Below are 14,045 nucleotides of genomic sequence, written 5' to 3'. Positions count from 1 at the left end.
AAAGAGTGTATATATTTTGTTTTGAGAACTCTATATGTTTTTTCATCCTGAAATAATTAATTAATAAAAATCAAATTTCATTATGATTAGTATTCAAGTTTTATCTTTAAGTTTTGTGAAATTATACTTTACATCTTTAGTTTTAATAATTAATAATATTTTAAAATCAATAAAAAATATTAAAATATTTACAAGCTTACTATTATTTTAAACTTAATAACTAAAAAGCTCAATCACTTAAAAATAATAAAATTATCAGTGAATGCTGATAAATATTTTGAAAAAGTAACCCTTAACAATGGCTTTATATTTATAAAATGTCATTATGTTTGTATTTATAACAAATTCAATCCCTTTTCCCTCAACATTTCTAGTAAATGTAACTATTAACAAATGCTCTTTTTCATCCCTTAACATTTCCAATAAATATAATCATTAAATTAAAGAACACACCACTATAAAATCTAGCTTATTTAGAACTAATGATAATCCAAAATACACATTATCAACAATAACCTAAAATATATAGTTTATGTTATCGAATACATGTCATTGTGTTCATCAAATGTTATTAGTCTATAAGTTTAAAACAACATGGATTGATTAAAATTCAATAATAGGAAATGCAATACATACACACACACACACACACATATATATATAAAATAGTTGTCAGAATTAAAATAGTTCTCAGAATATTGAAAACATATATAAATAAAAATAAGTTATTCTACAAATATAATGACAAATTATGTGACTATACATTCATTTCTTGGTGCAAACCTATTAATGATGGATTAATTTTTGGATTAAGAGAATGTGCAAATAATATCGATAAAACACTAGATAAAAAGAAGAAAATTAAAGATGAATTATGTAGAATTTAGATTAAGAATCACAATATAAAAACTAGCTTTGTAATTGTAAAGCTGTTATTAATAGCTAATTTAGTGTATTTAATTTTAATATTTCTAATTTTAATATTATTTATTATGATCAAATGAAATGAATAACACTAGAAAATTTACATTTAAGTTGCAATAAACATAAAGTAAAATCTAATGTTTAAACATTCTATGACATCAATAAATGATCCATACAATATTTTTCATAATATTTAACAACAACCCAAGATAAAACCCATCAAATTTATATGTTCTTGTACATACTTTAATCAATGCAACTAATCTGGGTTAGTATTGAGATAATAAAGCTCCAACATAAAAAATCATCTTTGTCACTGCTTATTTTCCACTCATTCTTTGATTATCAAGCACCATCAAACTTTTACTAAAACACAAATAATCTTTTAAGTCATCAATCCATTTATTTTTTGTTTTGTTAGTAAATTTCAAATCTTTTCTCATCGGGAGGAACATAGTCGTCATCTTCCCCCTCATCATCAACAAAGTCATCATCTTCCTTCTTTTCATCATCTTTTTTATATACACTACAAGTGACAACATTAAGCCTTTCACTTCTTTTACTACTTAAATTGCCAACATCAGTCCTTTCACTTTTTTTCAGTACCAAAACTGTCATCATTTATATTCATGCCAATATTATCAATATTTATAATGATGTCAACAACAACAACAACATCATTAAAATCTAAATCATTTGCATCAAATTTAAAAATAACTTTGTTTTAAACATCAACTTCCTTTAGGTAATTTTTTCTAGTTTTCTTATTATCATCAAACTTGCCTACGAAACACATTGGCATCCTCATTGTTAGATAACCAACAACATGATTAACATCAACATATATATATATATATATATATATATATATATATATCACTTTTGCCTTTGTGAAAATTTAACATCTTTAACATTGATGCATCATTAAATATTCAATTTCCTTTGTCATCTCTTATTTGAAAATCATACAAGTCTATGCCAAAGAATTGCTTATACATGAACAATATGTTCATAGAAGCATTATAGTTATAACATCAATTTTTTTTCAACGTATAACAAGTTGTCATGGTGAACAACAACATATGATATTTTGTAACCTAAAATGATAAACAATGCAAGAATATATATTGTTAAATAATGTTAAAACATGCCTAATTATCTTAAACCATGGTTAAACATAGGCTATAATAGGTTTTAACATCAAGTGAACAAAATACAATCACGTATTATTTAATTAAGGTTTAATGAACTATAACCAATCACCTATAATTTGAGGATTTTTAAAGTTTTAAGATTAAACTTACTTAATCAAGTTTAAAAATGAAAAAAATAATAAACAAATGTTATCTAATGATTAGATATCAATTAATCACATTTTACATTAATATTTAAAAATTAGGGTTTGATGAACCAAGTGATCCACCAACCTAAATTTTGAAATTTTTTATGATTTCTAACAACACATGATAAATTATGTTAAACAATGACCAAAACATATTTTTTCTCTCAATATTGTCATTATCCAAGAAAAATTCAAATTAATTAGAGTTTGTTGAAGATTTAGTTAGTACTCATCAAATCCCTATGCATTTTGCAATTTATGGGTAAATCAATTGAGAATAACACATATATTAATCAAGTGACAATATTTAACATAAACAAAATACACATCTAACAGATTTTGATATCTCAATTTGATTAAAAAAAATTAAACATACCTATTAAATAATCTTAGACTCTACGATGAGCTTCCAAACATCTCAAGGGACAACTTGTTCTTTTTTAACCACAAAAATCATGGGATTCTAAGAGATTTGATTAAAAAAAATCTAATTTGGTTAAATAATCATTTTCAATATAGGTTTTTTGGTTATATGGAGAGAGAGAGTGTCCTGGTGAGAGAGAGGAAGAGTTAGTAGTGAAAATGAGTCTTTTTATTTGTTATTCTTTGTTAAATTTAATTTTTTTTTCAAAACTTATTTTTGAATTAAATTAAATTAAGTATGAGATACTCATTTCATGATATTTTATTTAGTTTACTTTTTTTAAGTCATTACTTTGATAGCACGTATAATTTTTTTTTTTGTATCATCATACAGCCTTTTATAGTGGTATTAGAACCATCTTAGTGAACACTTTTTAGTGGTGAAATGATGTTCACATTGGAGCCATGATGAGTTTCTAATGAGTTTTTTTTTTTTTTCATCCCGATATGGTATTGACAACTTATTTTTTATAGTTAATTATTATAAAAAAAATTCTTTCTAACTTTATTTACTATTAATGATTTATTTACTATATTATTAAATTAATCAAGTTTATTGAACTTAAATGAATGAGTAGAATGTAAGATTTTTCTAATTTATTTAAAAATATTAGCATTGATTAAACATAATTTTTTTATGTTGAAAAAACAAAATACCCCAAACCTATAAGATAATGTTAGCTATCTATATAGTACTTTCTATATTGAATGAGAACACAAAATATAATAGAATGATTATTTATTATGACAATAAATATACATGTAATAAGAAATGTTAAATATTTAGAAAAATCTAGAAGAAATTACAGTACTAATCTAATAATTTATACATATTCTTAATTTTTTTTAATATTTATACCTACTCATACGTAATATTTGTATATTCTTATACATTATCTTTTTTCATTTACTTGTTATAAAAAAACTTATTTTTCACACAAAATAAACATCAAAAAAGAATTTCCAATCATTTTCTGAAAAAAAATTCTATCTCCAACAAACAAACGCAATTTTCCTGAAATATGTAACGCATAATTTAATAAAAACTCCTCTCATTTACAATTTTGAAGAGAATTCCCGCTTCATTCCTCTTCAAAAAGCCGAACGGCTACGGCCTCCCCCATACAATCTCTCTAGTCGTTAAAGATCTCTCTCTCTCTCTCTCTCGCATCACGATTTTCTTTTTCTGAAAATAATATAATGAAAATGAAAATCAACAATCGCAAACTCAAGAAATCAGAAACATCGTCATCTTCAAAGGTAAGAACCATTACTAATATTATAAAGATTCCCTCATGATCCCCAACTTTTTTTATAAACCCTAATTCTGGCGTTTTTCAAAAATTTTCAGCTGGTTTTGGAAGAAATTATTGGATTAACAACGAAGAATGCTAACGGACTAGCTTCAAATACATCAACGGCAAGATTTGCTTATATTGCAGGATGTGTTGTGGTTGTTTACAATGTGGATTCAACTACTCAATCGCATCTCTTGGTGTCTCATAGACCGCCCAAACCCTTGACTTGTGTTGCCATGTCACGTGATGGCCGGTTCATAGCTGCTGGAGAGGTATAGAAATTTGATTTTTTAATTTGAAAAGTTCATGTTATTTGTTTAATTGTCTTGTAATGGATTACAAACAATTAGACGTGATTGCGAATTGAATTCGATTTTTTATGATAGTAGGAGGAGCTTTCGTAATTTTGAATGAAAATTAATTGATCATAATGGTATAAATCAGTGATTAAAAGTCCGGGTTGTAATCGGATAAAATATTATGTTTAATTCAAGGTACATGTGTTTAACAAGTTTTTCAAAGAAGTTAGGTTGTGATTTAAGAAAGGTGTTTTTCTATCTGTATGCATCTGATATGATTTTGCAGTCTGGGAATCAACCTGCAGTGTTAATGTGGGACTGTTCGACCATGAGTTTTGTATCTGAACTGAAGGGTCATCTTTATGGAGTTGAATGTATTGCTTTCTCACCCAACGGTTAGTTCCGATCAATCAATTTGATGCTTTTGTTTCTCAGTGGTTCCTGTCACAGCTTATTAGAAATTTTATCCCCACGTGTTTCTTGTTTTTTTTGGTATTTCAAGGAGAGCATGTTGTTTCGGTTGGAGGATACATATATCTTTGGGATTGGAGAAGTGGGATTTTGGTGACCAAGCTTAAAGCAAGCTCATCTTGTTCTGCTGTTACATCTGTGAGCTTCTCGTCCGATGCGAAATTCATTGTAACTGCTGGAAAAAAGCACTTGAAATTCTGGACAGTTGGATCTTCTCCAGGGACTCGCTTAAGTAATGGGACAGGATCACTTGCAATGCATGGAAAACCTGTTAATCTTGGACCTCAGAAAGGAAGCTCATTCATTTCTGTCACATCTGCGATCGGGATGAATAATAGTCCTGTCACAGCTGAACAAGTTGGTGATTTGTTTCCCATTTATGTGTTGACGGATGAAGGTTGGATTTCCTATACCATCACTCTATGATGTTTAATGCACTGGAGTTCTTGATGTTAGTCCAATTCTGCTTCTTTTATTTACAGGTACGTTATGCCTTGTGGATTCTGGGCTGTCAGTAAGAAAGACGGTGGACTTAAAGGTGTGCTTACATAATTATCTCATATATTCAGGATGGATTCTAGATATCACCTTCTGTCTTAGCAAAGGTAGATTGTGATTTGATTCCCCAGGAGTTCATTCTGTTTGTAAAGAAGCGCAGGGGTCACAACCTAATAAATTTTTCATAGACCTAATTTCAATTTTTCTATTCTGAATGCTGTGTTGTGACCCATAAATTACAATGGCTGGATTGATGGTACTGTAAGTTTTGTATTGATAGATTAAAGCTTTCTGAATGGGAAAGAATCAAAATTGCACAATGTCTGCTAAATACATCATTTTTTCTGATTTCAGCTCTTTGTTTTCCAATTTTAAATCTTAAATTGCAGGTAGAACAAGGCTATGCACTATCTGCATCCGATAAGCTCATTGCTTGTGCTTGTTGTAATGGAATTGTAAAACTCTTTACTAGTGAGACACTCAATCATGCTGGAACTCTGCTATATTCAAATGCCAAAAGTTTCCAGGGGGACACTAATTTTCATTTTCAGACTACAGAAGTTGAAAAGGATTCTCAACTTGTGCCTGCTCTGCCTGATGCAATTGCTTGTCAATTCTCTACATCAGAAAAGTTAGGTAAGCATTTAAGCGTTTATTTTCTTATTGGTGTGAATCCACCTTGATTGCAACTTAAAATAACCACTCTTTGTGCTTTGTAGTGGTTGTTTATGGAGATCATACTCTCTATATATGGAATATTCATGATATGAAAGAGGTAACTGCTTAATGTGTATTCCTGGTTCTTGTAGTTCTTGTTTATTTTCTTGAAAAGCTTATACATTTCATTTATTTTCTGTTCCATGCATGTTGATTGCTTGTTGCCCAAGTTCGGCTTCCAAAGTTATTTTAATGGAACTTGTACATAGATTGCAAGCTCATTGCAACCTAACCTTTGTTATCCTTCCAGGCAACAAGGTGCTATGCATTAGTTTCACACTCTGCATGCATTTGGGATGTCAAGAATCTTTGTTGTGAAAACATGCACGATCCATCTCTAGCATGTGTTGCAAGAGGTTGTTCTGGTGGAGTTTCATTTGCAACATGCTCGGCAGATGGCACTATTAGGTTGTGGGATCTTACTTTGCAATCCAATTTGGTAGAGGATGATGCAGATCATCAATCCTTGAAGGCCAAACAAATGGGCGGCACACGTTTAGGTAAATTTCCAAGATTGCAATGCCCGTCACCCTTCTTTAAAATTGTATATGCACAGATGCATGAACAATGTTAAGATCATGTGGCAAGCCTTATAGTAGTTACTTGTTGAACTCATCTTGGTGTTTTTGCCTGGTCGAATGTCTCCATTGTCCTTGTTGATGCAGTAAGTTCTGGGATTTTGGAGCGAGACACTGCAGAGGCAGGAGTTGACACTCAAGGGTTTCGGTCAATGGCTGCTAGTTCAGATGGAAAGTACCTGGTTGCTGGTGATTGCGAGGGAAATCTTCACATATATAACCTACTAACTTCTGATTATGCATGTTTTCAGGTAAAAATTAGGCACCTAACTATCATTTTGGAATGCTTACTTCAAGAAACAAATCAACATAAACCAATAAGTTATGTTCTCGCATGAGAGGAAGTTTAAGTACAGTATGAGATGAATAAATATGGGCTATTCTGGCAGGGCATTCATGATGCAGAGATCCTTTCATTGAGCTTCAGCTTGTCAAGCAAGAAACATGTTATTTCTGGAGATGTGGTGGATAGCAATTGCTTCCTCGCATCAGGGGGGCGAGATCGAATTATCCATCTTTATGATGTCGAAAGGTTAACTTTACTTAGTTCATGATCTTTTCAGCCTGTTTGTTCTCTTGGTTGATTAGGTTTCCTCTACTTTTCAGGAATTTTGATCTCATTGGAAGTATTGATGACCATTCAGCTGCTGTGACTTCTGTAAAACTCACTTTCCATGGTCATAAGATTCTCAGTTGCAGTGCTGATAGGTAGGCCGCTACATATTCACTTTTTTATATGCACTAAGAAACCTTTGAAACTTTAATTTTCATGAGAGCTTGCGAAAAAAGAATGGAATGAAATCAATCTATTTTGGTATTTGAAATGAACTTTTTTTTTCATGCACTAGGTCAGTTTTAAGACAAATTATGACTGCTATTACATTTTTTAGCTGGTGCTCTTTCATAGTTGACCTTGTTGTTTCTTTCAATAGGTCACTGGTGTTCCGAGATGTTTGTGTTGCAGAGAGCTGTTGTAAGATCTCTCGACGTCATCATCAAATGGCGTCTCATGGAACCGTGTATGACATGGCTTTGGATCCAGCAATGGAGTTTGTTGTTACAGTTGGGCAGGTAACTAACATTAAAAGTTTCCTAAACAGAGTGAATTATTTTATGATGAGTGGGTAGCGGAACTTCCAGTGTCCACTACCGGTTTAAGTGCACCCAATCAAACTGCTCCCCATGTGTTTACATTATCCAAACAAAGCATCTGTTGATTTAGCAGCCTATGACACAAGTAGCAACGTCCTCTAATTTTTGGATGCCAGAACTTGCATGGTTATTGATTTAGTTGATCTCCTAACAGGATAAGAAGATAAACACATTCGACATTGCTTCTGGGAAGCTAACTAGATCATTCAAGCAGGATAAAGATTTTGGAGACCCAATAAAGGTGAGTTATATTAATGATTAGCTTGGCAATGCAGCATCATCATGTTCAGAAGCTGAGAGTAATCATGTTTTACAGGTCTCAATGGACCCAAGCTGCAGTTATTTGGCATGCTCCTACTCTAACAAGTCTTTGTGCATGTATGATGCAATCAGTGGAGAGTTGGTCACACGAGCTGTGGGACATGGTGAAGTAATAACTGGTGTGATCTTTTTGCCTGACTGCAAGCATGTGGTATCTGTGAGTCCTTATCATGCCTATTAGTTGTTGATTAACATGCATCATGTCTATGGAATCTTCTGTACTAAACCAACTCGTAATTATGCATATATTTGTAGCTTCATCACCATGAGTCATCAGGCTTCTATAATCTAATGATGCAGAATACTGCCTCTCTCAACATAAATCAGTTCACATTATAATCATATGACACTTCTCTGGTTCATGTTAGAGGTTTGCCTGATTTGAAAAGCATCTATATTGGATCGTCATTGATTGAATAATCATATGACACTTTTCTGGTTCATGTTATAGGTTTACCTGATTTGAAAAGCATCTATATTGGATCGTCATTGATTGAATAACATAGCATGAGGATAAATAGGAACCGTTCCTTCTGAACTTTTCTCATTACTTGCACATAGGTAGAGATCTAAGGGTAGATAGGAAAATTCATGTTGGTATGGGAAGACGTGTGGGCTTGCATGCATGCGATTCGTTAGCTGAAGATCTTTTTGACAGCACCATCCAATGATGCCCTTTATGATCACTGATTTTTATTTTTCTGATTAGTAAAAATGATTTTTTTAATTTTTTTTTTTAACATGGCTTTTGCATAGCCTTTCCTTTCTCATATGATGCACGCATCCCTAAATTTGTTGTCAGGTTGGGGGCGATAGTTGTATTTTTGTGTGGAAACTACCGAGTCGTATGTCTTCCAGGATGCTGCAGCGAATGAAGGAAAATGCTGTTCCCTTGTCCCCAAAAGACCTGGGCCCACCATCTGCTTTTAATCAAATCGTGTTTTCTGAAGCAGAAGACCAGCAGTGCACATACAATGCTGAAAAAGTACTTTTGCCTGGAAACTCCAACCAATTTGGAGAAAAAAAGTTTTATCAAGGAGAGCGGCCTCCACGGATCTCAATGTTTAGATTCAGCATTTCGAGACTTCCAAGATGGGCACAAACTAAAGTTGAAGGCTCTAATAGTGTTTCAAAAAATCCAGATTTCACTTCATTTCAGGTAATTTTATAGGACCTCAACATACAAATACGAAAACATGTGTTGTTAGGTTTTTTGTTTGTTAATAAAATCAAATTTCATATTCCTTTACGCACCTTTGCTTGCATTATAATATTTCACTTCAGGATTTTTATCCCAGCATGTTTCTAGCACACTTTTAAGCGAGACTTTTGAACTTCATTAATCTCCAGAAATTATTTTTTTATATGTAGAATTTAAGAATGTACTGGATAACAGATGTCTGTGCTGGTTTGAGATGTTTAAGAAAACAATGAACCATACTATTTATGGCATCAGTAGTAACTCACAACATTATAAACATTAGGACTTCATATACCATGTATATTCAGTTAAGTTGTTCATCAATCGAATGCTGTTGATTCTGCCAAATAAAAACTCTTAAAATTTCAGTTGGAATTATTTACTAAAAGTAAATCCCTTACTTTATCTGTTCAAGAAGTTTTTACTCATTCTTCTAGCTCTGTAGCAAGTTTCATGAAGTATAGATATTCTGTACATTTCTTATTCTGATTGCTATCTTCTCCTTGATGGTTCCTACTGTTGATGCCTACCACAGCAGCAACCAGAACTAAAAACTTGCCCTCTGGATGTTGATGGTGGGGAATGTGGTGCATTGTGCCCAGAAGTTCAAAGTCCACTCGGTACTGTTGTGGGAAGCAGGGAGTCATACATCAGTAGCTTATCTGGAAGTTCTGCTAGTGAAAACAGCCAAAGCTCACCAACGCATCTAGATACTGTTAGGTAAGCACGCATTAGTGATGTCAATTAACTATTTGTTGGAAATAGTAGGCACTCTATTCTCTCCTTCTCATTGCCACATTTGTGCTTCAGTTGCTTTGCCATGGACAAACGTTGGCTCAATGTTTATACTGTATGTTTGGATCCACTCAATTCTCCGGAGATGCCTCATATAGCAGATCCGAACATGCTAGTTGCCTCACCAAATTCGAGTAAGGCTGATCTTATTCTCCCCCGTGACATCTTAGTCACTTTTCTTGATGAACAAAGCTGGCACAGAGGATAAATATGACAGTTTTCTGACCAAGCCTACTGTAACTTCTCTAGGAAATATTATGTTGACCAGAGGGGATACAGATATCAAGTAGCACACTTTTAAGACCTTAAGTTGCTTTATGCATCACCTTGTCATGAATTCATGTGGTTGTGTCAGCATTCCTTCACTGTCTCCTACTCAGTGCTTGGAAAATTTCAGTAAATGTGATTTCCCAACCCATTAGGATAGTTATTTTTATAAGAACCACAATATTATGTAGCACACAGGTACTAGTTATTAAGTACTCCCGCAGGCTACACAATGACTTTGGAGGAAGCATATTTCTCTGGTTTGTCTCGAAATACTGATAAACTCAATGGGTGCTAGCTAGGTGACATCATTGTCTGCAAATTGAGCAATTGTGTCATTGCTGGTTTAATTTACAGTAGTAATTCTTTCCATCACTAATTGAAGTAAAATTCTATCTGATGTATTGATGAAGTTGGTTTGATAGACCTTTTGCCTAAATAATCAAATTTGTCTGTGTTATGATCCTTGAAAAAAGGTTCTAGGTGCAGAGAGCTATTTTTATTGCCCCCCCTTTTGCATTTCTATCACATTGTTCTCTCTTTCGTTGCATCCTGTCTGTGTCATGACCCTTGTGGTTGTGGAAAATACTAGCTATACTTGCTTGAATCATGCTCTAGGGGATTTCATTTTGAAGCTTGATATTGCTGTTTGTTGGAACATTTGTCTGGTAAACACTGGCCATCCTTTTGTGTTGCTGACATGGAAAAAGGATTGGCTCGGAGTATATACCTTTTAAATTGACGTAGATCAGTTCCCCCTCTTGTTTGTGATTTAATATTTTGTTTTCATTTTAGCTTTCTCACGGAATCTACTAAATTATGCTAAATGGTGGTGCTGTGATTATAATATGATACGCATCTCCTGACTAGGTGTTTTGCCAAGCATCTATTGAAGGCCAAGTTTATAGAACATTAAAAGCCCATGATTAGAGATTGTAAGTCATTCCTGTTTTAAAATAACTTTCTTCTACTAATAACTGGTTTGTTGTATGACAAAATTCAACAGAAATACTAAGTAATGCTGAGTGCTCTTCCGCGCAAGCTAACCTTGCTGTAAAAGAGGAGCGCAAAGCTAGTTCAAAAAGACATGCCTGTTCCAATAATTATGGCTTTCTTGGGAATAGTGAAAATTTATCTGGCATTCACAGTACAAGTAAATGCCATAAGGCAGTTGCTGGTCATGTGACAGAGCAGTTGCATTCACATAAATCGAGATGCCAAATTCAAGAAGCAATGGAAGTCGTAGCTGATCATATGAAGTCAGAAGGAAGTGATTTTTTCAAGCATTATTTTGGCAGTTTATCAACCACATGCAAGGTTGGTACTATTTTTTGCAGTATATGTGGAAAATATTTCTACTCATTTTGGGGACTGAGCAGGGGTTTTGGTATGCACAAATGTTACAAACTGCTACATGATAAGGAACATAGATATTTTGACCACTTTTTTTGAGAATTGGATTGTGAGAAATTGAACTGATAGGTATTTATCCAAATAGAGTTCGATGACATACTAAAATAATAGGACAGAGGAAATATAATACAATACCACTGTTTCGTTGACCCAAATAATTAGGACGTGAAGCTTTACAGAGTTACAGTGATATTCACCATGTAATATCTTGTTTATAGGTGGACGGAAGTAACCTTTTTGTTCGAAGAAGGTACTCTGCAAAATATGTGGTGCGCCAGGACTATGCTGGAGGAGGCAAGAGCCTGTTTGATACTCCTGTTCAAAATCTTCACAACAAAATCTCGACCTACAAGGCAGAATCTGTCCCGCATATTACCTTAGAGGATCCAATGACCCAGAATCCGGAAGAACAGAAAGAGAGAGAATCTTCTAAACAGGTCTGTCTTTCAATTTGTTTCAAATCCTCATGGTTCATGTTCTTTTGTTGTACTTAAATTAACAGACCTTGGAAAAAGTGAAAACTAGAAAGTCGAAGGTAAAGGTTTTGATGATTACGTGTGGGGTTTTGTTTTATTATATCTAAGAAACAATATTTGCGTTTTTTTTTTCTATGGATAATTCTAGTACAATGTGTTGAAGACAACGTTTCAATACCATTCAAGAACAGCTTCAAGGAATTAATGTGTTCTTACTTCCTACAAAGAAAAGACAACCCCAGATCGCTACATTGAATTGTTTTGGCTGTTTATGCCTCTTGCAGGACCTAAAGAACTCAACACAGGGCTTGCTGATCTCAACTCATGCTCTCTCACAAGTTGAACTGACCAACTGTGATCTCGCAGAAGATTCTTTAAACATGAAATTAACAGAGGCCATGGATGAAAAGGAACGCACTCCTGAAGCTGAAGCAAACAATCTGCAGCAAAGACTAACTGCATGCTGGGAAGCATTAATAAATTTGGATAAAGCAGCTGACAATGCAGTCCATTTATTTTCAGAATTAGGAACCATGGTCTCCACAGAAGAAATATCAAACAGTCCCGGAGCTAAGTTATATGGCGATGCAGGTAAGCTACTTCCATCAATCGCCAATAAGCTCAATGCAATTGCTGAACTGGTGCAATGTAGGAGCCACATTTCATGCAAGAGTAGGGTTGAAGTTTCAGGACTGGAACCTTTGTTAGGAACATTTGCTGAGAGTCTATCCGAAAGGGTAGTTGAGATACTGAAGAAGAACCTAACCAAGAGCAAGGATTAACTTGTTTTTCATCCTTCAACGTCACAAAACTAAAGGTTCTAGACCCCACAACTTGAGGAGGGAGCCCATGTAAAATAAAAAAGGGTTCAAATTGCGGACCAACAACTGCCAACTCGGCTCAAAGTAGAGGTGGGCCTGTTAATGCTTATCTGGCCCATTGATAGCCTCATTGCCACAAGTTTTGTGAAGCCATGATCTTGTTGCACTGGAATCAGCAAGCCGAGATCCATCTAAAAGGAATGGTGAAAGATTTTGGATCTTTCTTTGCTTGTACATTTCATGTACATGCTTTTGTGCATATTTCATGGGCCTCAATACTTTAAAATAAAAAAAAAGAAAAGAAAAAGGGCAAAAGCAAGGATCATCTTTACCTTTTTCCTATCTCCCACCCTTGAGAATTAGTTCTGCTTATGATTTTTCGTGCGATTTTAATATTAAACTACACGACTTGGTTTCCTTTCTTGTAAGTTTCAAGGCATGTCAGTCAATAATGTAGCTCTCCTAGCACTAGCGATAACACTAGCAGAGATATGTTGGAATATTTGTAAATCCCCATGAAGGTATGCCTGGAAAATATGTTCTTGTACGTATGTATGACTTTGTCTTGCTTTAGTAACATGCCAAACTCGCAATTCTTTCTTGGGATTCCTTCACTCCACATGAATAATTACCATAGGTTTTTTGAACCTATGATTGCTAGAATTTTAAGGATTAGAAACTGTGTTCATGTACATCAAATCCCTAAAGATTAGATTAATCATGGCCATTTTAGACTCTATAAAGAGGCCCGTAGGAGCCGCAGAGACTACAACTCATGTACAAGCCCAAAAAACGAACCCCAGAATAAAGTGCCGTAAAATAGATGGATGCTACAGGTTTGTACCGGGAAGGCATCAAGGATGGAGCCATCCCTGTATTTCTATGGGGAAGATGCCGCATGGAGTAAATTGCGTCCTTGTCCTCCCTGAATAAATCAAGATAAAACCCTAGTGATGGGTAAAATGTGGAGGGAGTGTTGCACTGGTAGGCATGCGGGGTCCAAAACAGAGGCATTGTTTAAAGTGGACTATCATTTGTTACATCGTTCT

General features: G+C 34.0%; 2 protein-coding genes across 3 annotated transcripts in view; both read left to right on the top strand.

Moving 5' to 3' along the window:
- The window catches only part of LOC105121968 (uncharacterized), a 30,476-nt gene that overhangs the window by 16,067 nt on the left and 364 nt on the right, over window positions 1–14,045 (top strand). The gene's annotated exons all lie outside the window — the stretch shown is intronic.
- Window positions 3,753–13,597, top strand: LOC105121970 (mitogen-activated protein kinase-binding protein 1). Of its 2 annotated transcripts, none has more exons than XM_011020859.1 (20): window positions 3,753–3,949; window positions 4,041–4,259; window positions 4,573–4,681; window positions 4,789–5,154; window positions 5,240–5,295; window positions 5,645–5,891; window positions 5,975–6,030; window positions 6,223–6,472; window positions 6,638–6,801; window positions 6,940–7,082; window positions 7,157–7,258; window positions 7,483–7,621; window positions 7,857–7,943; window positions 8,019–8,180; window positions 8,826–9,182; window positions 9,763–9,944; window positions 10,035–10,153; window positions 11,293–11,603; window positions 11,918–12,136; window positions 12,460–13,597. In XM_011020859.1, exons 1-20 carry the CDS (start codon window positions 3,890–3,892, stop codon window positions 12,955–12,957), a joined length of 3,846 nt encoding a protein of 1,281 aa, XP_011019161.1. In that variant the 5' UTR covers window positions 3,753–3,889; the 3' UTR covers window positions 12,958–13,597. The 2 variants fall into 2 exon arrangements, with proteins under 2 accessions (XP_011019161.1, XP_011019159.1); XM_011020857.1 differs by having other exon boundaries at window positions 9,760–9,944.

This window comes from Populus euphratica, unplaced genomic scaffold (assembly GCF_000495115.2).
Source record: "Populus euphratica unplaced genomic scaffold, PopEup_1.0 scaffold46.1, whole genome shotgun sequence".
In the NCBI taxonomy this organism is placed as follows: domain Eukaryota; kingdom Viridiplantae; phylum Streptophyta; class Magnoliopsida; order Malpighiales; family Salicaceae; genus Populus; species Populus euphratica.
This window is presented reverse-complemented; position numbering and strand designations above follow the sequence as displayed.